The sequence below is a fragment of the Anguilla anguilla genome, chromosome 5 (assembly GCF_013347855.1).
Source record: "Anguilla anguilla isolate fAngAng1 chromosome 5, fAngAng1.pri, whole genome shotgun sequence".
Taxonomy (NCBI): domain Eukaryota; kingdom Metazoa; phylum Chordata; class Actinopteri; order Anguilliformes; family Anguillidae; genus Anguilla; species Anguilla anguilla.
Window position 1 is genome coordinate 64616406 of NC_049205.1, and position 23636 is coordinate 64640041.

At 46.2% G+C, this 23636-nt stretch overlaps 2 protein-coding genes and 1 long non-coding RNA gene across 7 annotated transcripts in view; all 3 read right to left on the minus strand.

Annotated features, from left to right (window-relative positions):
* Positions 1 to 5110, minus strand: part of LOC118227596 — a 6150-nt gene extending 1040 nt beyond the window's left edge. The window contains exons 1-4 of the mRNA XM_035418230.1: positions 4775 to 5110; positions 2970 to 3024; positions 1769 to 2236; positions 1326 to 1457 (exon numbers count right to left, since the gene is read on the minus strand). Coding sequence (XP_035274121.1) covers positions 1326 to 1457; positions 1769 to 2236; positions 2970 to 3021 — 652 coding nt within the window. The 5' untranslated portion in view covers positions 3022 to 3024; positions 4775 to 5110. The remainder of the gene's footprint in view (positions 1 to 1325; positions 1458 to 1768; positions 2237 to 2969; positions 3025 to 4774) is intronic.
* Positions 5111 to 8673: 3563 nt separating this feature from the next.
* On the minus strand, positions 8674 to 16979 carry vps37c (VPS37C subunit of ESCRT-I). 5 transcript variants are annotated; one of them, XM_035418225.1, is made up of 6 exons: positions 16931 to 16979; positions 15938 to 16004; positions 14647 to 14755; positions 13991 to 14162; positions 11953 to 12035; positions 8674 to 11169 (listed from the first exon to the last, which is right to left on the minus strand). In XM_035418225.1, exons 2-6 carry the CDS (start codon positions 15940 to 15942, stop codon positions 10450 to 10452), a joined length of 1089 nt encoding a protein of 362 aa, XP_035274116.1. In that variant the 5' UTR covers positions 15943 to 16004; positions 16931 to 16979; the 3' UTR covers positions 8674 to 10449. The 5 variants fall into 5 exon arrangements, with proteins under 5 accessions (XP_035274116.1, XP_035274117.1, XP_035274112.1 ...); XM_035418226.1 differs by lacking the exon at positions 16931 to 16979 and adding an exon at positions 16742 to 16902; XM_035418221.1 differs by lacking the exon at positions 16931 to 16979 and adding an exon at positions 16648 to 16735.
* Positions 16980 to 17542: 563 nt separating this feature from the next.
* LOC118227600 lies at positions 17543 to 23595 on the minus strand. Its single transcript, XR_004765303.1, has 7 exons — positions 23443 to 23595; positions 22713 to 22803; positions 22095 to 22204; positions 21008 to 21118; positions 19638 to 19694; positions 18749 to 18913; positions 17543 to 17916 (listed from the first exon to the last, which is right to left on the minus strand). It is a non-coding gene; the product is annotated as an uncharacterized LOC118227600 (long non-coding RNA).
* Positions 23596 to 23636: the final 41 nt, after the last annotated feature.

A 23636-nucleotide genomic window follows, 5' to 3' on the forward strand; every position in this document is an offset into this window, starting at 1 on the left:
CAGCACAGAGAACACATCACTCCCTCACAACAGAGAGAACACATCACTCACAGAGAACACATCACTCACTCACAGCACAGAGAACACATCGCTCACTCACAGAGAACACATCACTCACTCACAGAGAACACATCACTCACTCAGAGAACACATCACTCACTCGCAGCACAGAGAACACATCACTCCCTCACAACAGAGAGAACACATCAATCACAGAGACCACATCACTCACTCACAGCACAGAGAACACATCGCTCACTCACAGAGAACACATCACTCACTCACAGAGAACACATCACTCCCTCACAACAGAGAGAACACATCACTCACAGAGAACGCATCACTCACTCACAGCACAGAGAACACATCACTCCCTCACAGCACAGAGAACACATCACTCCCTCACAACAGAGAGAACACATCACTCACAGAGAACACATCAATCACTCACAGCACAGAGAACACATCGCTCACTCACTGAGAACACATCACTCACTCACAAACAGAGAACACATCACTCACTCACAGCATGGAGAACAAATCACTTTGCAGTATGTGCAGTATATGCAGTATGTGCAGTATGAATACGCAGGGGGAATGTGCAGTATATGCAGTATGTGCAGTATGAATACGCAGGGGGAATGTGCAGTATATGCAGTATGTGCAGTATGAATGTGCAGGGGGGATGTGCAGTATGAATGCGCAGGGGGAATGTGTAGTATGAATACGCAGGGGGAATGTGCAGTATATGCAGTATGTGCAGTATGAATGCGCAGGGGGAATGCACAGGGGGAATGTGCAGGGGGAATGTGCAGTATGAATGCGCAGGGGGAATGCGCAGGGGGAATGTGAAGTATGAATGCGCAGGGGGAATGCGCAGGGGGAATGTGAAGTATGAATGCGCAGGGGGAATGTGCAGTATGAATGCGCAGGGGGAATGCGCAGTATGAATGCACAGGGGGAATGTGCAGTATGAATGCGCAGGGGGAATGTACAGTATGAATGCGCAGGGGGAATGTGCAGTATGAATGTGCAGGGGGAATGTGCAGTATGAATGCGCAGGGGGAATGTGCAGTATGAATGCCCAGTATAAATGCGCAGGGGGAATGTGCAGTATGAATGTGCAGGGGGAATGTGCAGTATGAATGCGCAGGGGGAATGTGCAGTATGAATGCCCAGTATAAATGCGCAGGGGGAATGTGCAGTATGAATGCGTAGGGGGAACGTGCAGTATGAATGCGCAGGGGAATGTGCAGTATGAATGCGCAGGGGGAATGCGCAGTATGAATGTGCAGGGGGAATGCGCAGGGAGTCTCTCTACTCACATCTCTTACAGGCGGTGGTGTAGATGTGTGGTCCGAATCGGACCAGGACAATGACCAAAACCATAACACACAGCAACCCGGTCACTACCTTATAAGCAGCCAGCTCCCTACTGACAGAGTCAAGAGCAGACCCTGAGAGAGGGGAGAGAGAGAGAAATCTTCACCTAGACCATATACACCCCAAAGGTTACAGTCATTTCATTTAGTAAAATTCCCTAAACAAAACATGACATAATACATTATTTTCCAATAGAGACAGACACACACACACATACGCACATGCACATGCACACGCACACGTACAAGCACACTCACACTCACACACACGCAAACACGCACACACGCACAAAGTCACACAAACACACACACACGCACAGTCACACACACTCACACAGTCTCACGCAGTATCACACACACACACACACACACACACACACACATACCTTGGCACTGAATCTGCAGCACTTTGCAGGTTTTGTTGCTGATGGCCCCACTATCCAGGATGTGGAATCCTGGCTCCTTGGCCCCGCCACTGGGGCCCGGGCTCAGGCGGGCCCCACACCGGGCCTCCTGGCACGGCTGCAGGCCCCCAAGATAACTGCCCTCACAGACCGGCTTCGAGTGGGCGGGGCCCAGGTACAGGTAGACCACACCACTGCAGGGGCCATCCCTGCCCCTCAGGCTGAGGAAGGCCAGTGTGGGAGTGGCTGGGGAGGGCAGGGTGGTCTGAGGCGGGGAGAGGGCGGGGCAGGGGGGGCACCGAATGGGCACAGGGCGTGCGGGGACACACGAGCAAAGTGGGGACCGGGAGGAAGAGGGAGAAGAGGAGGAAGCAGAGGAAGATGGCTCAGAGGATGAAGAGGGTGACGGTGGCAGTGTTGCTGGGTTTGTGGTCACGTAGGAGTTTGACACTGCAACAGGAGAAGATGAGCACGGTGTTGATGAAATGTGACAGAAGTTCAGCAAATCAAATCGAAACTTATTTATACAGTGCATTTCATAAAACATTTCCCACAATGCACTTCATGGCACACCCTGCCCTGAAACCCCACAAACGCAACTGTCAGAATGTGTTAATGGAGGACAGAAATGAAAAATTCCCTCAATTACATAACAACAAGTCTATAAATCAAAATGGCAGTTGGCTTTAAATCCCATAAATCAACGCAAAAGTGCTCAAGCCTCTGTGGCTGGTGAAAATGAACAGGACGATCCAGACTGATGACACATATAACAGAGATTACCCAACCGATCCACACTACAGACACGGACATTACGGAATCTATACTCACATCCACCCGTTAAACCAGTGTATAAAAACCCGGCCTTCTGTTTCAGGATCAGGCCCGCAATTAGAGACTAGCATATTGATCAGTTCTGCTTTGGCAGCTTGAATGAGTGATGACTAACGGTAACATCCAACAGCAAGGAAATCCCCCTCAGCTAGCACACCAACGGCGACATTCCAATAGCGCCATGTCCGCTACAGTTCACAAACCCAAGGTAAACTTTTAACATAAATATGGTCACAAGATAGACATTAGATAAACTAAAATGGCCTCAACGTTTGACATTTGCACGCAATAAATGAAATGAAATGAAGACCTGGTGTGTGAAATTGGAACCGCAGAGATCTGGACTTACCCACAGCCAGCAGGAACAGAGCCAGGAGGATGTTAATCACCTCGCTGTCCATGAACTGAGAGGCAAGGAAACGGATTCATTCAGCACCATATTTAATGTCATGGAAACAAAGCATTAAAGCAGTTAAAGTAAAACAACGGTCCCCAGCCCTGGCCCCAGAGAGTCACAGGGTCTGCTGGGGTCCCCAGCCCTGGTCTCAGAGAGCCACAGGGTCTGCTGGGGTCCCCAGCCCTGGTCTCAGAGAGCCACAGGGTCTGCTGGGGTCCCCAGCCCTGGCCCCAGAGAGCCACAGGGTCTGTTGGGGTCCCCAGCCCTGCTCCTGGAGATCCGCAGGCTCTGCTGGTTTCCCATGTCACTCAACACTGATTTGTACAGTCAAAGCAGCCGTTCACATGACAACTCACCTCGCCTGGTTCCTCTGCTCTACGTCACGTCAACTTAGCTATTGGCTGTGATGACCAGGGCAATCAAAGCGGCCACGAAATGCAGGGGATATGAGCAGCCAATCAGACGCAGGGGATGGTTCGAAGGGCAGAAGCAGAGAACCGGGCCTTGTTTTTAAAATTTTAAGGTGAAAATAAAATCCAGCAGACCCTGCGACTCGGGGCTGGGGTTGGGGACCCTAGCGACTGGGGCTGGGTTTGGGGACCCTGGAGGGAACAGATGTGGAACCTCATCTAAGTCCTTACATCACACAGGACCGTACACACGTCCAAAGGGAAACCTGAGGATTTAGGGATTTAGAGCTGGTTCTGTTTAAAGTTACAGCAACATCAGTTTAAAGTTATCAGTTACCTCTTACACAGACAGGCAGACTGAGAGAAACAGAGAAACAGAAAGAGAGAGATAGAATCGTGTTCCTACATATGTAAATGCAGGGCTTGATATTAAGTTTTTGGCTCATCAGCCACTGTGGCTGGAAGTTTTCCAAAGTCATATTCACTGGCCAAAATCCCCAAAAACCCCTGCCCTGCCCCCACCCCCCAAAAAAGTAATAAATATATTGGAGAATGCGACTCCATGCACTTGTTTAGGCTTAAGAGAGTATGCGGAGAGTGAAATTCTTATAAAAAGTTGAAATACTAAATTAGATCAATATTCAGACAGGTTAAACTCTTCTCAATTAATATAAAATCAGGGAACAGGAATTAGTCTAAAACTGGCCTAGCAGCAACTTTATTTATTTGTTTGTTTAAACACACAGAGATACCAACACAAACACAAGAGTCAGAGTTTATCATTCTGTTGCCAGTAAAAAGTCGCTGATCTGTGCAGTGTATCAGGTACGCGAGCGGTGGACGCTAAGCATGCTAGGCCGGCTCAGTTTCTTCATGCCCGTGATATCTGGTATCTCAAGGCACATCTGCCATAACTGTGGCAATAGCACCACAACACAACGAGCTAGCGTGACTTTTAAAAACTCCTCCGACTCCCGCTTGAACAAAGACACAAATATAGACAACAGACAACATCAACGACAGTCAAATTCTTTTCAAAAACACCTGAGCGGCAAGCCTAAGGGCATCTCGTATAATACCTGCGATCCCTTTGGCCTAGAACCGTCGAACACAAGCCTGCCGCCACCGTGCTCTTGGCTAGTTAGTCACTACTGCTATCGCCATGAATAACAGCAGCAATTTCACTGTGACGATCACCTGCTCATAGTGAGCCCATTTAAAGCAATGAAAAACCTGTAACTGAGATCAGTTCCAGTGCTCCCTCAGCTGTAAACACTCAGACAAATAAATAAATCACTGGGAGATTTTTTCACTGAAAAAATGTAAAAATACCCAGTGTTTTCTTACCGTGGCAGAAGTGGCAGGGAACAGACAGAAAAATGATCTTGAAATGCACAGCTAAAGGAAGTGTGAAAGGGTGCAAATCTTTCTCCCCCACCTCCCTCTTTCTCTCTCTACATCACTGGCTTCTTGCTCTTTGCATTAGAGAAGAACTTCCTCACATCAAAGCCAGCGAGAAAGGCATCGCTTTTTCCTTTTCAAAAATGACAGACGGGGAGAGGAGGCACACAGGCAGAGTGGGTGAGAGGACAGAGAATGCGTTAAATACAATAAGGGAAAACTGCCATCTTGTTATCTCTCCATGCAGTGATAATGTACTGCATTAACCCTCTCAGTGCAGTGTTAATGTACTGTATTAACCCTCTAACAGTGCAGTGTTAATGTACTGTATTAACCCTCTCTCTCAGTGCAGTGTTAATGTCCTGTATTAACCCCCTCTCTCTGTGCAGTGTTAATGTACTGTACTGTATTAACCCTCTCTCTCAGTGCAGTGTTAATGTACTGTATTAACCCTCTCTCTCAGTGCAGTGTTAATGTCCTGTATTAACCCCCTCTCTCATTTCAGTGTTAATGTGCTGTACTGTATTAACCCTCTCTCTCAGTGCAGTGTTAATGTACTGTATTAACCCTCTCTCAGTGCAGTGTTAATGTACTGTATTAACCAATCTCTCTCAGTGCAGTGTTAATGCACAGTATTAACCCTCTCTCTCGGGGCAGTGTTAATGTACTGTATTAACCCTCTCTCTCAGTGCAGTGTTAATGTCCTGTATTAACCCCCTCTCTCATTTCAGTGTTAATGTGCTGTACTGTATTAACCCTCTCTCTCAGTGCAGTGTTAATGTACTGTATTAACCCTCTCTCTCAGTGCAGTGTTAATGTACTGTATTAACCCTCTCTCTCTGTGCAGTGCTAATGTACTGTATTAACCCTCTCTCTCTCAGTGCAGTGTTAATGTACTGTACTGTATTAACCCTCTCTCTCAGTGCAGTGTTAATGTACTGTATTAATCCTCTCTCTCAGTGCAGTGCTAATGTACTGTACTGTATTAACCCTCTCTCTCTGTGCAGTGCTAATGTACTGTACTGTATTAACCCTCTCTCTCATTGCAGTGTTAATGTACTGTATTAACCAATCTCTCTCAGTGCAGTGTTAATGCACAGTATTAACCCTCTCTCTCTGTGCAGTGTTAATGTACTGTATTAACCCTCTCTCTGTGTGCAGTGCTAATGTACTGTATTAACCCTCTCTCTCTGTGCAGTGTTAATGTACTGTATTAATCCTCTCTCTCAGTGCAGTGCTAATGTACTGTACTGTATTAATCCTCTCTCTCAGTGCAGTGCTAATGTACTGTACTGTATTAACCCTCTCTCTGTGCAGTGTTAATGTACTGTATTAACCCTCTCTCTGTGTAGTGTTAATGTACTGTATTAACCCTCTCTCTCTGTGCAGTGTTAATGTACTGTATTAACCCTCTCTCTCAGTGGTGTTAATGTACTGTATTAACCCTCTAACAGTGCAGGATTAATGTACTGTACTGTATTAACCCTCTCTCTCTGTGCAGTGCTAATGTACTGTACTGTATTAACCCTCTCTCTCATTGCAGTGTTAATGTGCTGTATTAACCCTCTCTCTCAGTGCAGTGTTAATGTACTGTATTAACCCTCTCTCTCATTGCAGTGTTAATGTGCTGTATTAACCCTCTCTCAGTGCAGTGTTAATGTACTGTATTAACCCTCTCTCTCAGTGCAGTGTTAATGTACTGTATTAACCCTCTCTCTCAGTGCAGTGTTAATGTACTGTATTAACCCTCTAACAGTGCAGGATTAATGTACTGTACTGTATTAACCATCTAGCAGTGCAGTGTTGGCACAATGAACAATGAGGTGTTTGGGTTATTATTGTTAAATCTTCATCAGCACCTCTCCCCCCACCTCCTCCTCGGTAGGTTTACTCACCCCTCCCTCCTCCCTCGTTCCGTCATTTTCTCTTTCAGTTCATTTGATCTTTCGCTGGTGGTTTTCCGTTCCGTAGCTTTACAGGAAGACACGTCAACTCGCGTTATCCTGTTTGCCCCCCCGCCCCCCCGCTCCCCCGAGCGCAGTCTTCAGTTTCCCTAACAGGTTCACGGCTACAAGTGCACGTGTAAAAAAAACCCCAAATGCTCATTAACAACACAAGAACAAACTCAGAATAATTACTGTCATTAACAAATCATTTATAATTAACAAACCAGAAAAGCAAATACATTTTTAAAATACACATAAAAAAGAATAAATAGAACTAAGCTGGTAAAAGATTTAATTTAATATTTAATAGACAAATGGAGTGTTTTGTTTAAAGAGCTGGCGTCTGGGTGGGTTTTAGAATTTACTGCCATCAGGTTTGTACCTTTTTACATTAAATCAACAAACTAATGTGGCAATACACCTCTTGCAGTTTAGAAAGCAGTCTTTGGGTAACAAGCAAACGCCACGACCGATTTGGGACAATGCAGTCAGCCACATTCTCCCCTGAAACACAGGTGAGACACATTTTAATTTTTATTCACACACACATACCATTGCTGTCGTCAAGTGCCAGTCAATTCTAAAGTCCCTATTACCTAAATCCAAGTCTGAATTCATGTGACGAGTCCCAGACCAGACAAGACCAAGGTTAAAAAATTAACAAAAAAAAAGATGGAAAAGTCTAAATGAAATTTGAGATTCAAAAGAAAAAGGCAACCTCTGAAAATATTTTTCCTTATTTTCCAAATGAATGATAGTATTGGATAGTGTAATCAGGATGACTTCACCCAGAGAAGTTTAATTCACTGGCAGGGTGGGGTTTAAAATGAAGCCGCATGTCCTACGAGTAAAAACTGACATGAATCACAAATCAACATGAAGCTCATTCTTTACCTGCAAACCTAACCCTAACCCTAACCCTAAACGCACTGAGAGATGGCATTTTTTAAGGCTGATCAGAGATGTTATTTGCAAAGGATTCATCACAATTTTAACAGTTAATGTGTCACACATTTGATGCAATTTATAATTTTCTAAAACAATACTGATTAAATCTGCCCGAGACTGCAAGGCCAAGCCAAGAAGTTTCAGTTCAGCTGAAAGAAAGTTGCAGTCAGACTGCAGTATGGCTTTCTGCAATCGCGGTTAAACCGAACGCAAATTCAGGCACCAAACAACCCTCATTCTGAGACCATGAATATTCATGAGGAAGACGGCAGCACATACAATATGGGTAATGTCACATGAAACATTTTATAAAAAAATTTTTCCACAAAATAAAAATGCCTCCTCATATTTACATTTTCTGCAGAATACACTGGCCCCCTAGACCAGTTCTGCTCAGCATGAACCTGTGGAAAGAGAGGCCGGTTTGCTGGCACCTCACCACTGAAGCAGCTAGCGCCCTTCTCCTGGGTCCTGCCAGCTGAATTTCTTGCTGATTTCAAGGCAAAAAAACAAAAATCCTCAGACCCTCAGGCCTCCAGGACCAGGGTTGCAGATTACTGACCTGGACAGAAATAATCAATTATTCAATAAAAAATAAAAATTTAACATTTAAAAAGGGGTCTGTAAAATATAGCTCACTTCTGACATGGGTGGGGAAACAAATCTGACATCTATTTAAACTAGATAAAAATAAAACGGCCTTCGCATAATGTGGCAGAATCTATTAAGTTTCCACTAATATACCAGAAGAAGAGAGGACTGGAGCCAACTCTTACACGATGCACTATTCGCGCTGCGCTGGACGCAGCCATTCCTCTTTTATTCAAAATCATATTTCAGTTTCTTGCGTGGTTGGAAGCGGTTAATAAGCGGTGATCCAAAAACACAAACGGACCTCACCGTGAAAAATGCACACGGGTCACTAGAGAGAGACACAAACCCAAACCAGGCTTCAGAAATCAGGTTCTGTATTTAATTCACACCAACTCAAAACAGGCTACAGTCATCATCGCGACAACAGATCTTTATGCACCAAATTGCACTCCTAAACATTTCCGCTCCTTTATGCCCCCCCTCCCCCAACCCCCCCCTCCTCCCCCCATTGTTGTCTGGGCCAGTCACTATATCTACACTGCAACTCTGATACCCTCAAACGAGCCACGCCTAGAGTTCCCCCAATTAACTCTGTCAATTCTATTATTAATTGCCTTTTTATACAATTTACAGAGAATGCTCCTGTATAGTAAATTTATACACGCACCCAAGCGCTCACACACACACTCAGGTCAACATAGTCATGCTCATGAAATGAACAAAAGCAGAAGAGGGAGGGAGGGAAGGGAGGAGGGGGAAAGGGGGGAGGGGGAGAGAGAGAGAGAGAGGCATGTAACTATTCAGATGAAGCTCTTGCATGTAAAAACTGAAAAGGTGCTTCCCCTGGTGGAGTGCAGCATGGCTTGCGGTTGGTGGGCCAGGCGTATTCAGAGAGAGGACCAGGCGTAGTTACAGAGAGCCAGGCGTATTTAGAGTTACCGTTGACCAGATGCACCAGTCTTTTCCTACGAGCTATTAAACCATGAAGCCATAACCACACAACTATAACCATAAGCACATAACCATAACCACATTCGATAACTATAGCAACACCCAAACCCTCAGATGGTGCATCTGGCTGTTCCCCCCTTCACTGTACAATAGTGCCAGCACCCTGCCTGTGTTCTGTGACTGTGTTCAGTCCCTGTTCTGCCTGCGCCCTGCCTGTTTTGTGACTGTGTTCAGCCCCTGTTCTGCCTGCGCCCTGCCTGTGTTTTGTGCCTGTGTTCAGCCCCTGTTCTGCCTGCGCCCTGCCTGTGTTTTGTGCCTGTGTTCTGCCTGCACCCTGCCTGTGTTTTGTGCCTGTGTTCAACCCCTGTTCTGCCTGCACCCTGCCTGTGTTTTGTGCCTGTGTTCAGCCTGTGCCCTGCCTGTGTTCTGCGACTGTGTTCTGCTCACGCAAACATTAGATGCTGGATTGCAGTGAGCAGTGTGAGTTTGTAGGAGTCACAACCCAGCAAACTGGGGAATAAAGGCAAAAATAAAACAGGGAATAGAAAGCTACCAAATTATTTTCTTACTTTTGAGAGCCAGAGTTCAATAAGAGACCCTAACTGCAAAAGTTCTCGTACAAGAACGACAGCAGCTGTTGCGATCCCTGCCAATGCCATTTGGGCAATACGGTTTTCCCAAAGGATAAAATAAATCTTGACCAATTACTGCCAAGCATTAAAATGATGCGCTGGCCAAGGCGGAGTGAGTGTGAACTTGAAAACTGTGATTAGTCGATGCACCAGCAGTGGGAGAGGGGATAAAAAGGAAAAAAGAAAAAAAAAAAAACCTTCTCATCAGTAAAGTTTCTAGCTATCGCTGCAACATGATATTACTGCCATTTTGTTGGTTTCTGGTTGCCAGGCATTATTATTATGGCTTTTTGTTCTCTCTCCTGGTCTCCCAGCCTGTGGTTATTATGGGATGCTCGGAAAATGCATTATGGGATGTAAATCCATGCATGCATCTTGAGAGAGGAACAGACTGCAGATTGCAACACTGCCCCGCCCCACCCCCCCAAACCAATTCTGATGCAGCCAGGAGAATAAAAGAGAATAGAAAAGGTGGATAATGTAAGAGGATTAATGAGATACAGGAGTGATAGTCAAATTAGTGTGAGACATTTTGTGGAGTGAGGGGGGTTTATGAATAGGACTGTGGCAACCCAAATCCAGGCCTGTAGAGCGGCCTACCTGAGGGGGGTTGAGAAGGGGGCACCCCAGGGCCAGGAGGGTAGTTATACCCAGGAAAGGGGTATGGGGACGGGTAGGGGGGGCTGGGCGAGCCGTACGGCCGAAACTGGGAGCGGGCCGGGCCGGGGAAGGTGGGCTGAATGGGATAGGGACAGGCGCCGGGGCTGAAGCCCGCGTGAGCAGGGAAGCCTGGGGCTGGAGTGGGGAAGCTGGGGGCCGAGGTGAAGCTCTGGCTGGGGTAGGGCTGAAATGGAGCTTGGGGATTGCTGGGCCCAGAGGCCGAAACGGCAGGGGGGGGGTTGGGAGGGGAGACGGGATACGGAGTGTAAGGCAAAGGGTGGTTTGTGGTAGACTGGGATGAATTTGGGAAGCTGCCGTGGTCGGGTTTGGAATCCGCCATGCTATTCTGCTGCTGGTCTGCGTGTTGTTGTTGTTGTTGCTGCCACGGCGACGATGCCGGCGGCACCGCCCCTGCTTCGTGGGCGGCGCTCGTCTGTGATGTCATCGCCCCCGGCGGCGCGTCGGCCCCGCCCTCCCTCTTCTGGCGCAGGATGTCCTGCAGCTTCTCGATCCGCACCCGCCGCCGGTGTGCCAGCGAGCGCAGGGACAGGAAGTGCTCCAGGAAGGAGTCCAGGGACAGCGAGCCGTCCAGGAACTGCTCCGCGAGCGCCTGCCGCAGCCAGACCGAGGCGAGGCGAAGGAGAGACACACAACAGGCCATTTACAATGGAATACCGGCACCACTCCATACACATACAGCTAACATGCTAACTGCCATGATCTCATATCAAAACTGAAGCTGCTAGTGCTACTGAACAGAAAACCCAACCGATTTAACTGCAACTGACGTTTTCCTCGGGGTCATAAAGTCTGTCGCTATATTGCCTCTCCCCCTTCTCCCGAAAACCAGCTGGGGGCTGGGACATTGTTAGACGTGGAGAAGAGACAGGAGTGAGACTGAGGGGTGAGAGAGAGACAGGAGTGAGACTGAGGGGTGGGAGAGAGAAGAGAGAAGACAGGAGTAAGACTGAGGGGTAAGAGAGATAGGAGTGAGGCTGAGGGTTGAGATAGAGACAGGAGTGAGACTGAGGGGTGAGAGAGAGAAGAGACAGGAGTAAGACTGAGGGGTGAGAGAGACAGGAGTGAGACAGAGGGATGAGAGAGGGAAGAGACAGGAGTGAGACTGAGGGGTGAGAGAGAGAGGAGACAGCAGTGAGACTAAGAAGTGAGAGAGAGACAGGAGTGAGACTGTGGGGTGAGAGAGAGAGAGAGGAGTGAGACTGAGGAGTGAGAGAAGAGACAGGCGTGAGACTGAGGGGTGAGAGAGGAGAGCCTCAGCACCAGGAATCCTAATTTCCATGCCCAGACACAATCTTTGCTTATTTAGTATCAAAGAATTTTCATAGTTTGGCATTTTGGCTGTAAGCTACTATCTGCTCTGCTCAGTCGTTACCTCAGATTCGGCCTCGGTGCTGCCCCCTGCTGCCTGTAACCTCGACAACAGCCCCTCTGGAGTCACCTGTCCCATGATGCCATCTGAAATTAACAGAAAGAAGAAAAAGTCACTAAACTATTTTGCTTCCATTTCATAAATCAAAAGTGGGTGGGGGGGGTCAAAAACACATAACATTAGCAAATCTTCTCATCTATCTTCAGTGCAATGGGGGCAGGCTCACCCTAAACCAACAGCACATTCTGATAATGTGTACGGCGTAGCAATGCTGATAGGGAGTGAGCTCAGTCTGCATTAGAGAGCCCCCCCCCCCCCCCACAACGCTGTGACCCAAAGCTGAATCAGCACGCCGCTCATGTCAAAGCTGGCCAGTGCCAGGACTCTCCGCCATCTTGGGTCTGTGTCTCCAAAGTGCATTAAATTAGTTTTTTTTCTTTTATTTTTCTTTTCACCATTCATGCGCACTGCTATTTATCATTTATGACGCTCAAAATAATTTATACCTCTGCAGATACTTGCCCTCTGCAAGCGACCAATATGGTGTGTCAATACAATACAGGTATGAGGTACAACTTAGCACAGAAAATCAAGCTCGATACGGCTAGACTACTATTACAACAAAAATAAGTAATAAGACACGAATGAACCAAAGCATGGCGATTATTTCTTTAACATAATGCCAAGCAAATGTCTCCCTCTCACAGACTCACAAGCAACTGTCAGTATGTCAGTGCGTGGGCATCGAGGGCACCTCTCTGGGCACAGTGCTGTGGGTATGTCAGAGCGTGGGCATCGAGGGCACCTCTCTGGGCACAGTGCTGTGGGTATGTCAGAGCGCGGGCATCGAGGATACCTCTCTGGGCACAGTGCTGTGGGTATGTCAGAGCGCGGGCATCACTGGCACCTCTCTGGGCACAGTGCTGTGGGTATGTCAGAGCGCGGGAATTGCGGGCACCTCTCTGGGCACAGTGCTGTGGGTATGTCAGAGCGCGGGCATCGTTGGCACCTCTCTGGGCACAGTGAGGTGTGTATGTCAGAGCGCGGGCATCGAGGGCACCTCTCTGGGCACAGTGCTGTGGGTATGTCAGAGCGCGGGCATCGAAGGCACCTCTCTGGGCACAGTGCTGTGGGTATGTCAGAGTGCGGGCATCGCTGGCACCTCTCTGGGCACAGTGCTGTGGGTATGTCAGAGCGTGGGCATCGAGGGCACCCCCCTGGGAACAGTGCAGTGGGTATGTCAGAGCGTGGGCATCGAGGGCACCTCTCTGAGCACAGTGCTGTGGGTATGTCAGAGCATGGGCATCGCTGGCACCTCACTGGGCACAGTGTTGTGGGTATGTCAGAGCGCGGGCATTGCTGGCACCTCTCTGGGCACAGTGCTGTGGGTATGTCAGAGCACGGGCATTGCTGGCAGTGCTGTGGGTATGTCAGAGCGCGGGCATTGCGGGCACCTCACTGGGCACAGTGCTGTGGGTATGTCAAAGCGCGGGCATCACAGGCACCTCACTGGGCACAGTGCTGTGGGTATGTCAGAGCACGGGCATTGCTGGTAGTGCTGTGGGTATGTCAAAGCACGGGCATCGCTGGCACCTCACTGGGCACTGTGCTGTGGATATGTCAGAGCGTGGGCAGTGCTGTGGGTATGTGAGAGTGTGGGCATCGCTGGCATGCTGTAGGTATGTCAGAGCACGGGCATTGCTGGCAGTGCTGTGGGTATGTCAAAGCGCGGGCATCGCGGGCACCTCACTGGGCACAGTACTGTGGATATGTCAGAGCGTGGGCGGTGCTGTGGGTATGTCAGAGCGTGGGCATCGCTGGCATGCTGTAGGTATGTCAGAGCACGGGCATCGCTAGCACCTCACTGGGCACAGTGCTGTGGGTATGTCAGAGCATGGGCATCGCGGGTACCTCACTGGGCACAGTGCTGTGGGTATGTCAGAGCGCGGGCCTCGCGGGCACCTCACTGGGCACAGTGCTGTGGATATGTGAGAACGTGGGAAGTGCTGTGAGTATGTCAGAGGGCGGGCATCGCGGGCACCTCTCTGGGCACAGTGCTGTCGGTATGTCTCTCTCACTGCCTCCAGCTCGGAGTACTTCTCCACCAGCCGGTCCCTCTGGCTCTCCAGGCCCGGTTTCAGGTTCAGGTTCTGCTCTGCCAGGCTGCGGTTGGAGGCCAGGGTCATCTCCCGGTCCAGCTGCGCCGTCTGCACCTGTGGGCACAGCCGGGGGGGTCAGTCTACTGGGTTTTATGACTGTTGGGGGTTCAGTGGGAGGAGCTAAACTAACGGGGGGGCTGAAAGGGTGATGATTGGCTGGAACACGGATGAGGTGAAACGGTGATGATTGGCTGGGACACAAAGAGGTGAAATGATGATGATTGGCTAGGTCACAGATGAGGTGAAACGGTGATGATTGGCTGGGACACAAAGAGGTGAAACGGTGATGATTGGCTAGGTCACAGAAGAGGTGAAACGGTGATGATTGGCTGGGACACAAAGAGGAGAAGGGGTGATGATTGGCTAGGACACAGAAGAGGTGAAATGGTGATGATTGGCTAGGACACAAAGTGGTGAAACGGTGATGATTGGCTAGGACACAAAGTGGTGAAACGGTGATGATTGGCTAGGTCACAGAAGAGGTGAAACGGTGATGATATGGCTAGGACACAGGCCACTCCTCCTCCATCTTTCATACCTCATCAGACTCCTGAACCAGAGACTCCACCTTCCCAGCATCATCAAGTAGATCCTGCAGCTCTGACTGGCTGAGGTCCTGAATTTTCTCCATCAATTTGTCTCCACAGCTGCCAAGTCACAAGAGACAATAATAGGATAATTTATTTTGGCATTTAACAGACGAACAGTGACCCAAAAAACGTCCAACATCCTGGGTATCTGAAGGGGAATTAAATAAATATAGATTCTGGAGGTTGCCAGGCACACAGAATATTCACTGAATAATACACAGCAGTTCACACAGCGAAGCCATCAAAGTGCATGTTTCATATGCTGTTAATTTGGGTCACATTATGACTGGCTTTAACACCAAAGACTGGCAAACTGGGCTTCGAATGCCTGACCATGCCATGGTGGTGGGCAGATTCTGATTAACACAAAAGGAGCAGAACTGAAAAGATATTCCCCTATAAAAATCCGCTAATTAAAATGTGATCTTTTATGAATGACAAGAAACAGTTTCAGATTAAATTAAGCTTTGAGATTTAAAATACAGCTGCCAAGCTATATTTATATAAACCATGGACATGACCAAATATCACACATGAAAAGTGATATTCAGCCTATTTGATGTGCTGGAAAGCTGCAAATCTGATGCAAGGACCAGAATAAATGGCTATAACATATAATGATATGTTCAGCAAATACAAGACTGAGGCCAACAATGTGAAAGTATCATAAAAATAATAATAATAAACTAAGTTCTATATAGCCTACATGCACATCTAATAATAGGTGTGCCAAATCTGTTTAATCAAGCTCAATTAATAGAAGCAGTCAAAAGTTTGCAAAAATACAAAAAAATAGAAGCCTGACCACTGGTTTCCTGTTGGATGAATACCACCATGGACTGGGGCTTAAAACACCAATACCTGAATTTAGCAGATCCTTCAATGTCCTAACATTCCAGGTTCAAAGGTAGTTAGTGCCCACACTAAAACAAGACTGCTGTATCTGTGACATGGTCTTAGCCCGTGGGAACATAATTTAAAAAAAAAAAAAGTTAATTCCATCATATTTCCAACATAAATTGACCCAAATCGAAGATGCCCGAGAAAACTATTTTTCTTTTAATATATCACAAATATCATAAAGTATAAATGAGATCTTAGCCGGAAGAAATAAAAAGAAAAATAAGCCCTTGTTCGGTCTGGTGACACACGAAACTAACGCGTTTCCGGGTGAAATACCTTAAACAGGACCGGAGACAGGTACACGAATACTGGCCGGTGAACTGAAGTATTGCTTACCTCATTATAAACACGAACTTCGTCGCTATCTTCTCAAAAAACTGCCATTTGGCTTATGGGCATAGACCTAAAAAACCAAACAACAGTTCGGGTTAACTTAAATTGCATTGTAACGAAAGACATTAACTCCCATCGTTTTCGCTGCTGCTTAGACACTGGAGTATTTGACGGGAACTAGCTACAGACAACAGATAATCTTTGAAACCGGAATGTAGTTGATATCTAGCAATAAAGTCTGTCAACACCCCTCATTCCCCATACAGTGTCAGGCTAGCCTTAGCTACCTTCATGGACCTGCAACCAGGTTCACAGTTGTTTTGATAGCTAGCTGGCTAGCAACCCGAAATCCCACTGACCGTAACATTCACACCAATTGCTTAATCGCAATCGGATACAAGACATTACATCGTCGCAACCGAATAGACCGTAAACGATATGTCGACAGCTATCTCATTATCTTACGATACCTTGTCTGATGGTGACAAACAGCTAGCTAGCTAGCTGGCCAAGTATGTTAGCGAAAATGAAAGGCAATTCGCCTGCGATAACTTCCCAGCCTTCTTCCCGAATGAACCGAGCTACACCAGCTAGCCTAACGATGAAAAGCATAAAACGCTCGTCTCACGTCAGTAAAGGCGAAGACGACATAAACACCAACAGGCTCCAGTGATCACAACATTAATGACTTAAAGCGTAATGGATTTACAGGCCTGATATGTCAGAAGAGAATGATTAGTTTCTCTTTTTGAAAAGTTTCACTTCAGCCCGTTGGAAACCACCGCCATCTTGGATCCAACACCCTACCTGCTTCTGTAGGGGTGTATCATTATAAACACCGTACATTGACCTAAAAATAAGTCTATTGTAAAAAAATATATACTACGCTTTAAGTTGCCGTTTCTATTTTTAAATATACTTCTGACAATGTTTTTTTTTTCTAGAAATCAACTAATTACTGCATTGGTTATAAAAATTAGGCTAAGTGAAACTTGCCGTCGCATGCACATATGGTGCGTTCCGATGCTCAGCTGATTTGAAGGGAAACCCCGATGTCACGGGAATATTCCATGCCGTGGATGTTCGTGGGGGGGAGTTGCACGAATGAGCAATTCAGACTTCTGGAACACTTTCGACACACACAGCTGCAGGAGTCTAATTTTGTTCTGGAAGGTTACTACGTGAAGAACTACAAATGGTGACTATAAACCAACGTTATTAGTCAGAGATATTTGGTCTTTATTTACGGAAGCACAATGCTGCCGTACAGTTCTCTTTAAACTTCATGGCGATCTTTTCTCGTACTAACGAGATTTTGAAATTACACTACATGACAGCGTGTCTGTATGCTTCAAAGCCCACTTATATTCGTTATTATTGGCATTAATAATAAATAATGATAAGCAATTTATTTACATTGCACCTTGCGTGCCGGAAAGTAGCACAATGTTCTTTACTGAGACAAAGTCAAAGATAAAATAAGAAAATAGTATATTACGCTAGACACCAACACAATTTCATTTTCACAATTTCAGACGTTATATTGCTCCATTCTTAACAGTAGCCTACGGTACATAGCCTAAATATATTCAAATACCCGTGGACAAATTAAGTGTACAAATTGTGATTTTATTAGAGGAGGCTACAAAACTTAAATACAGTCAGTGAAAGCGAAGACATTTGAGCATTTTAACAAAGCAGTTATCTCATCTGCGATAAAGAGCCCGTGAGCGCTCCCGTGTGGGTTCTCGCGTGAGAGCACAAGCGTAGCCCGTCCACGTGCCGCAACCAGCTGCATAGTCCGTTGGCTACATTAAAATGCAGTTTTGTATGAGAAGGGGGCTCAACTCCTAGTAAATATCAACATTCGCGGATTAGGTTGTCTTCAGTCCTTTCAGAGCAGAAAAGGAAAGGAGGGCGTGGAGGATGAGGGCAGCCATGTCGTAAACCAAAAGCAAGGCGGAAACCGTCTGGAAGAAATTCTTTAAAAGAGTGGGAAATGTGTGACATCACTGCTCAGACATTACAGAAGAAGCAGTGCTGTTACATACGTATGCAGAAACAAGCTGACCCGCAGCACAGAGAACACAGCCTCGGCTAATGCAAACAGAGCACAGTTCAGATACCTGTAAGAAACTGCACATCACAGTGCAGGCAACACAGACAGGGCTCGAAACATACACTACAGTGCAGACAATCACAGCACAACAGACACACAGAATACACAACAACACAGACACTAACAGTGCAGCATTACACAGTATAATGCAGGGCAATGAGTATTCTATAGCTACCAAGGTGATAGACACACTTCAAATGGCATGCCAAACAGGGAAACAGTAACAGACACAGCGCAGCACACAGCTCAGCACAGACATAGCACAGACACAGCTCAGCACAGACACAGCGCATCACACAGCTCAGCACAGACACAGCACAGCACACAGCTCAGCACAGACATAGCACAGACACAGTGCAGCACAGACACAGCACACAGCTCAGCACAGACACAGTGTAGCACACAGTGCAGCACAGACACATCACAGCTCAGCACAGACAGCGCAGCACACAGGTCAGCACAGACACCGTGCAGCACACAGAGAAGCACAGACACAGTGCAGCACACAGCTCAGCACAGACACAGCACTGCACACAGCTCAGCACAGACACAGACACAGTGCAGCAAAGACACAGTGCAGCATACAGCTCAGCACAGACACAGTGCAGCACAGATACAGTGCAGCATACAGCTTAGCACAGACACAGTGCAGGATGTGCCTGGTACCAGCACATCCAGTGTAGTTGAAAACTCACGCTCATTAACTCTCCTGGGCAAGAAGTCGAATAGTAGTAACTGTAATATTCATCTCCGACGCAGGGTTCATATGTGGGCGGGGAGTGAACGCACAGGCTGTACACACAGAGAGCACAGAGCGCCCCCACCAGGCCAGCCAGGTTAGTGTATGCGCAGCCTTTCAGCTGAAAGTCAGACCAAAACACAGAACAGTTATGACCGGATCCAGAAATATGAGTTTGCAATGTGCAATGATAAACATAATAACAACTATAATACATTTGTATAGCACATTTCCAGTTTTCTAGGATTCATTGCAGAGTGATGACTGGAGAACTCAAAAACACAGTCAGCAGTACAGACAGGGACAATGCTGTAAACTTACAGAGTTCAGGACTGGGGCAGAACAGAGACAGCGGCAAGTATGAGTAACATAGAGGATCTGAATACAGCTTGCTCTGGAACTCTGCCCTCATGAACACAGCACACTGTGGAACACTGCCCTCACTAATACAGCACACTGTGGAACACTGCCCTCAGGAATACAGCACACTGTGGAACACTGCCCTCATGAACACAGCACTCTGTGGAACACTGCCCTCATGAACACAGCACTCTGTGGAACACTGCCCTCATTAATACAGCACACTGTGGAACACTGCCCTCACAAATACAGCACACTGTGGAACACTGCCCTCACTAATACAGCACACTGTGGAACACTGCCCTCAGGAATACAGCACGCTGTGGAACACTGCCCTCACTAATACAGCACACTGTGGAACACTGCCCTCAAAAGATGAGTTTTTAAAGTTTGCTCTAAACAGTAGAAGCGAGTTGGCCTACAGTTGGACTGAAGAATAAACACAACTGCTGTTATCAGTAATAAACCATGCAGACAGTACTTACCAGTTCCTTGCTTGGTGATTTCTCACAGGCTACAGCGAATGACCCTGCTGCAGTAAACTGGAAGAAAGTTTTTTTTTCAACGTTACTAATCTGTGGCAGCCTGTAGGCTGTAGTGATTCTTAGTAGTAATCAGATACTCAAGCTCCTGCATTCCTTCTGTCCAGCTACCGGAGGTTCAAACTGGTAAGAGGGGTTTCTGGCACTGTGTCGCAGCTTTGGGGTATTTATGAACCGGCACGCCAAGAACACAACATCCATCACCACAGTACTGTCAGCCACGGCCCTTGATGAATATTCATAAAATGTAACAAGCTGGAATGTTTCTGATTTAGTGGTAGACAGCCAGAACTTTCAATGTTAAGAATACAGAGCTGAGTTGCAACCACAGACTCTGTACAACGCACCAGATGCCCATCTCCATATTTCCGAAAGTTCCGTCTCCCTGTAATGAAAGGCGTCATCAACAACTGAGGGTCATCAGCAAGCGCGTCACTGTGGCAACGGAAGGCTGATACTCTAAAGCAGCACCTAAACCCGCTCCAGTTACAAAGCCAGAGCTGACAGAAGGAACTCAGGGACTGGTGTCTGGTGGGCCTGTGGAATCTGTGTGGAGTAGCAGCAAAACTTTGTGAGAAAAAGATTTTAGGGCCCGGTTCTAAATTCCACTTGAATACTGTCTAGAACACACAGTTTCATGGCAGTCTCAACATTCATGTATGTGAGCCCAAGCATGCACCTTCAGAGCGATACAGAACTGTAGTAGGCAACGACAGTTACTTAATCAATATGTATTTATCTATATGTATTTATCTGTTTATCTGTACGTATTTCTCAGACATCTGGGTGTTTGATGCCATTGATACAATTCCGACAAAGACGAAAGCCAGGATGATCAAGGAATTTGTTAAATAAATGTTGTAAATCAGCAGATATTTTATTTTCCCAAAAGAATCAGTGAGAATCATCACTAGAGATGCTGGATGGCCTTTGCAATATTATGTTACAGGGAATGTAATAAATGTACTCGGTGTGAGTGCTGGTCAGATTTCATAGCAAAATGATAGTATAAAGACTAACTGTAAACAATTTTTTAAAAACTTACACTTGGTGGTAGATAATCACTAGTCTGCGTGCCAGTAAACACTTGTTATCCAAAAATAACTTTAAAGAACAACATGAGTGGCTTAGGAATATGGATGTTTTTGCCCAGGAGTTAAGTTGGCTATTTTAAATGTTTTTATGAAATTAACATGATTTTGGGGATATGAGGCCTATCCCACAAATCAATGTGAAATCAGTGACAATTCAGTGCATCTCTACTCTGACATCTCAGTCTCCAGTGCAGAACAGCTCTGGAATGTGGAACATACCATTATGCCGACGCAGAGGGGGAGGATGTAGAGTCGAGGCAAGCCAGAGTCTAAGTAGTACAATGGCACAGTCATAAGAACCTGGAACACTCCAAGGAGTATAGCCACCACCTGCAGAGAAATGTGTGAACTACGCATCAGAGGACAGAGAAAATAGTGGGTTTTTAAAAAAAAGATAATGTAATTAAGTTATTGGAGGTCATTCATTAATGTCACCATCAATATTTACACAATAATACAAGCTAAAAACCATAATTACAGAGAATTACGCAATTAATAAACATGCCTTTTGGCAAACTGTTACAACAGCTACTTCTACAAGCTTTTTTGTATAAACAGGCAGTGAACAAAAAATGTAAACATTAAACAAATACATATTATTAAGTGAACATCATCCCAACATGCATTAGATGACATGAAAAACCACGGACAGTCCTGGATGTCTATAATTACGGTTGCAGGTGTGTTTGGGGGTGGCATGGTTGGCTGCAGCTTCGATGAACAGGTCTGACAGCTCTAGCTGCTGATGTTACAGAAACAGCTGTGTCTAAAGTGATGTCAGCAATGGAACTATGAGGGAGAAACAGCATCTGCAAAGTGTGCTCTTTGGTGGATTTCTCCTGGGTCCTAAAATCTGCCTGTACAAGCAAATGCAGATGGCTACTGGGGTAAAAGCAACCAGTTTAATCAAAAATGGTGGTGTAAAGGCCTGTTTATTGACTTTACATTAGTGCTTCAATTCTTTACCCCTCTACCTGTATCTTGCAAAACCCCACCTGCAGTTAAACCTGTACCCTTCTGTGCATTTACCTCCATGCCATGCCACAATATACCACTGTCAGCTTTTACCCAAATTACTGCAGGCCACCACGGTTTATGACTGAAGAAAGTTTCACACTGACCTAAACAAAGGGTTTGTCAATAGGTAGCAACTGGGCAGTGACAGACATGGACTAAGCCCTGGTATTGACCACTCTGACTCCCATGGCAACAGGTTCAAGCCGATTAAAAAGGATGATATAATCTACCCATGCTTGCAGTGCTGGGCAGGTCTGGGATGGGAGTCTGATTCAGGCTGTCCACTTACCGCAACGGCTTCAAGGTCAAAGAAGGGGAAAGGTCGATGTAATCGGGGCTGGGGAGGAGCCGTGGACCCCGGCTGTACGGAAGACATCATCTGGTGTGTCTCTTAAATGACTGTGACAGAGAGAGGCACAAAGGGAGCTTTTCATTGGTTAATACTAGACAACGAGAGCTTTTCATTGGGCAACACAAGGCAAAGAATGATTTTCAAAGGCCAACACTAGGCAAAGAGTACTTTTCATAGGGCGACACTAGGAAAAGGGAGCTTTTCACTGGGCAACACTAAGCAAAGAGTACTTTTCATTCGGCAACACTAGGCAAAGGGAAACCACAACTGCTATTACATCTTAAGCCTATGTCCTCAAGTCTGAGGGCACTTGTCTTCTCGCGGGAATTATTTATTTATTTCTCCATTTATTGACGCTTAGTTTAAACTATTTACTGCGTGCCTGTGTGTGTCAGAGAGAGAAAGAGAGTGAGAGACGATGATGATGAATACCATGTCCCAGAATCCCGTTGGACATTGTAGAAAATTGTGGAATGTTGCGAGGAAACAAACTCAAAACAGATGGCGTAACGAATGAGGAGTGGTGTGAAAAAAGAAATGTTAGAGAACGGATACCTCAATTTTCAAAAGCGAATCACAGCTTCAGCCACTCGACCACCAAAACAACACCTTCCCTTCCGAAAACTTGCCTGGGAGGTTGTTCACGCTGAGCGGAAGACAAGTGGGGTGGGGGCATGGGGCATGGAAAACATCAAATGGTCCGCACGCATATTATCATATCGTCTTGGGTTGTAAGCGCCCCCCATCCATCCCATCTAAAAAAATAAAATCCTAAACAAAATTTCATTTTTGTTTCTCCCACAAAGTTGACATGAGATCCATATGATTTGATAATGCAGTACTGTATATTAACACACCGGGACCACGGGCTTTTTACGCGAAATTAAATCAGCTGTCCAAGTTCCTTATCACATTATACATCACCAAAAACAGGCATATCACTCATTAATAACATGCAACGGGTAACCTCAAAGTTTCCAATACAAGCTACACGAGTATGGTAGGCTATTATTTCTATAACTAAACTGAAAAATGCAAATACGTCCAAGAGATTTGCAATATTTTTTTTAATGATTTTTTTATAAATGACATCCAAAAACGGACATTAATTCGCTTGCACGTATATGGATCTGATGACGATGATGGCGGATTATTTCCGAATCACCAATCTGGTTTTATGAATGTAAATATATTATTTTATTCAACTAGAATAGTAGGCGACATTAATTATCAAACGCAGTGACCTGTGCAGGCATGCGTAAATAATGATGAAGACATGACCTACCTTCAGAAACGTCGCCACTTAAATCCCTTATCTGACGAGAACGGTGACTTTCTCTTTTTCTTAAAAAATCAAGGAAAGACAAGACTGCTTAAGGCGGAGTCTTCGCAGTGAATATGATGTGGTCTTTCTTTGTTGCGCTTTCTTCCTTCGGGGAAAAAACGGAGAGAAGGGGAGAGTACTGCAACAGGGGAGGG